Source organism: Dipodomys ordii, unplaced genomic scaffold, assembly GCF_000151885.1.
Source record: "Dipodomys ordii isolate 6190 unplaced genomic scaffold, Dord_2.0 Scaffold196, whole genome shotgun sequence".
NCBI classification, from domain to species: domain Eukaryota; kingdom Metazoa; phylum Chordata; class Mammalia; order Rodentia; family Heteromyidae; genus Dipodomys; species Dipodomys ordii.
The window spans coordinates 552,244-555,586 of record NW_012267412.1 but is presented as its reverse complement, the minus strand read 5'-3'; the positions used below and the strand labels follow the sequence as shown (position 1 = coordinate 555,586).

Sequence of the window (3,343 nt, the reverse complement as noted above, 5' to 3'; positions counted from 1 at the left end):
ACATTCAGGAATAGTGCCCAGGCCCTGAGTTCAAGCCTTGAGGCTGGCACCAAAAAAGAAGAAGGAGGAGGAGGAGGAAGAAGGAAGAAGGAGAAGGAGGAGGAAAAGAAGAAGAAGAAGAAGGAAAAAGAAGCCGGGCACCAGTGGCTCATGCCTGTAATCCTATCTATTCAGGAGGCTGAGGTCTGGGGAGCGAGGTTCAAAGCCAGCCTGGGCAGGAAAGTCTGTGAGACTCTTATCTCCAATAAAAACCACTAGAAAACTGGAAGTGGTACTGTGGCTCAAGCAGTGGAGCACACGCCTTGAGCTGAAGAGCACAGGGATCGTGCCCAAGCCCAGAGTTCAAGCCCCACAACCGACCAAAACAAAGAAAAAGAAAAGTTTTTCATATCAGCAACACCTGAGAAAAACATACTAAGACTTACTAAAAAAAGAGGATAAAATATTCAAATTTACAACTACAGAGGAGTCTTACTAGTAATGATCTCCTTATATGGCTTCATTATTCTAAAGAACTCTACAGACAAATGCATACAAATGTATAGTTAAGTACAAATCTGAACCTGTAAACTTCAACCAAAATTTATTTCATTCAATTATTTTTACTAGTTTTTTTACTTGTATTTAATTTTGTTATTTATGGCTCTTTCTCAATTCCATGCCAAATATACTAAAACTACTCAAGACATTTATATTAATTAGAAACAACATTACCAAAAAAACAATAGAGGGGGGCCCAATATGCAGGATCACCTACATAGGATTTTTAAGGTCAAGTGCCAGTGTCTCACATACATAATCCTATCTACTTTTGGAGACTGAGATTGGGAGAAGGATTATGGTTTGAGGACAGGCTGGGCAGACATGTTCCAGAGACCCCTTCTCAAAACAAAACAAGCACTCTACTAATAACCTGATTGCTGGAATGAAAATCACTTTGTGTAACAGGAAAGAAGGAAGGAAGGAAGGAAGGAAGGAAGGAAGGGAGGGAGGGAGGGAGGGAGGGGAGGGAAGGAGGGAGGGAGGGCAGCCAGCCATGCACTAGTTGATGGCTCATATCTATAATCATAGCTACTCAGGAGGCTAAGTTCTGAAGACTGCAGTTTGAAGCTAGCCCAGGCAGGCAAGTCTGTCAGACTCTTTTTTTTTTTTAATTTAATTTTATTTGTGAACATACTGTACAGAGGGGTTACAATTGCATGGGCAGGATAATGCGTACATTTCTTACCAAGCATTGCAGCCTCCTCCTTTGTTTACCCTTCCCATCCCTTCCCAGCCTCCCCCCTCCCCCCGTCTGTCAGACTCTTACTTCCAATTAGCCACCTGAAAAACTGGAAGCTGAGCTGTGGTTCAACATGATATGCTCTATGTCTGTGTGCTAGAGTAGCCTTCAGTAAAAAAAAAACTCAGGGACAGGCCCAGGTCCTGACTTCAAGCCTCATGACCGACCAAAAAAAAAATAAAATAAAATAAATCATGGAATGATCTGGTCAGCACCAATGATCCTAGCTACACAGAAGTGAGTAGGAAGCCCTTAGTTCAAACCTAAGAACGAGCAAAACCAAAACGATTAAAATACAACAACAATGCACTCATTCTTAATGTCCTACAATACAACTTAGCAGGGTAGAAACACAGTCATTGTGATCAATGTAGTTGATGTGAGCAGACCTGGGGCCTCATTTTTTTTTATTAAAAACAAAACAAAAAACTCAAAACAAAACAAAGCAAAACATGCATTCAAGTTCAGAGTAACAGAAATCACTTTAATTCTGATCAATACAAGAAACACTACCTCAGTAAGTTCAAGGAGATCATCTGTTCTTCTGTCCTTCTCTTTGCCTGAGAAATTCTTTTCTTTTGCCTCAACTACTGACATTTTCCTCCTGAGTAAGCCATTGCTTCCACTCCCCAGGCGGAGTCGGGCTGACACTTCTTCTGATAGATCAGGTTCCAGCTGATGTCCTCTTTTCTGATTAAAAAAGGTTCTATATTCTACTGACATGTTTAATCTTACACATATACCACATATTACAAATGAAACATAAAACAGTGCTATTCTCTTAAAAGATAAAAGAATTAGTGAATCCCCTAAATCAGTAAAACAGGTTTAGCACATCTGCCTGTTCTGCAAAGGAACGACGAGTTAAGTAAGACTCATCAGACACATTAAACAGCAAGGAAGTCTTTCCAGTTTCTTTTTTTTGGGGGGGGGGTGGGGAAGGTCCGGTTATGGGGCCTGAACTCTGGGCCTGGGCACTGTCCCTCAGCTCTTCAGCTCAAGGCTAGTGCTCTAATACTTGAGCCACAGCGCCACTTCCAGCTTTTTTCTTTTTCTTTTTCCTTATGTTGTGCTGAGGAATCAAACCCAGGGCCTCATGCATGCAAGGCAAGGGCTCTACCACTGAGCCACCTTCCCAGCCCCGTGTCCCTCAGCATTTCAGCTCAAGGCTAGCACTCTACAACTTGAGCCACAGCACCACTTCCAGCTCTTTTGTTTTTCTGCTTATGTGGTGCTGAGGAATCAAACCCAGGGCCTCACTGAGCCACCTTCTCAGCCCACAATTTCTATCCCAATTAAAAATAAAGTGTCTAAAAGAGACTTTGGAATGATTTTTTAAAAAGCAAAAAACATGACCTACAATTCCATTATGGACAATAAATTACAGCTCTCTTCCTTACACAAAGTTTTTTGTTTAATTTTTGCAGTGCTGGGAATGGAACCCAGGGCCTCTTCAAATGCTAGGCAAGGACTCTACCACTGAGTTACACCCACAGCCCTCTATTTCACCTTTTTTGTAGTATATTGCTGAGCACTTGGGTCCCATGCCTATAGGCATAGCTACTCAGGAGCTGAGCTATCAGGATTGAAGTTCAAAGGGCAGCCCAGACAGAAAAGTCTGTGAAACTCTTATCTCTAACTAACCAACAAAATGTCAGATTGAAGTGTTTCACTTCCAGTATGGTAGAGCACTAGCCAGGTGTGAAAAAGTTGATAGGACAAGGCTATGAGTTCAAGCCTTAGTACCGGTATGCGCACACACACTCACATGCACACACACAGATATAAAGTAGTATTATAGAAAAATGTATTAAATAGAAAAGTTAATTGCCAACTGGCCACTAATTTACTCATGCATATATATGAACATCCATAGAAACTCAAGGATTACTGGCTGGGAATATAGCTCAGTGATAGATTATTTATTTAGCATGTAAAAGGCCCTACATTTGATATTCAGAACCTTAAGATTTTTTTTTATTTTTATTTATTTTATTTTTTTGGGTTGGCTGTGGGGCTTGAACTCTGGGCTTGGGAGCTATCCCTCTGCTCTTCAGCTCA

At 41.3% G+C, this 3,343-nt stretch overlaps 1 protein-coding gene across 1 annotated transcript in view; it reads right to left on the bottom strand.

The window, feature by feature from the left end:
* Senp2 (SUMO1/sentrin/SMT3 specific peptidase 2) overlaps nt 1-3,343 on the bottom strand; it is a 46,170-nt gene that overhangs the window by 17,481 nt on the left and 25,346 nt on the right. Inside the window, 1 exon segment of the mRNA XM_013034795.1 lies at nt 1,796-1,972. Within this exon segment, the coding sequence (XP_012890249.1) occupies nt 1,796-1,972 (177 nt within the window).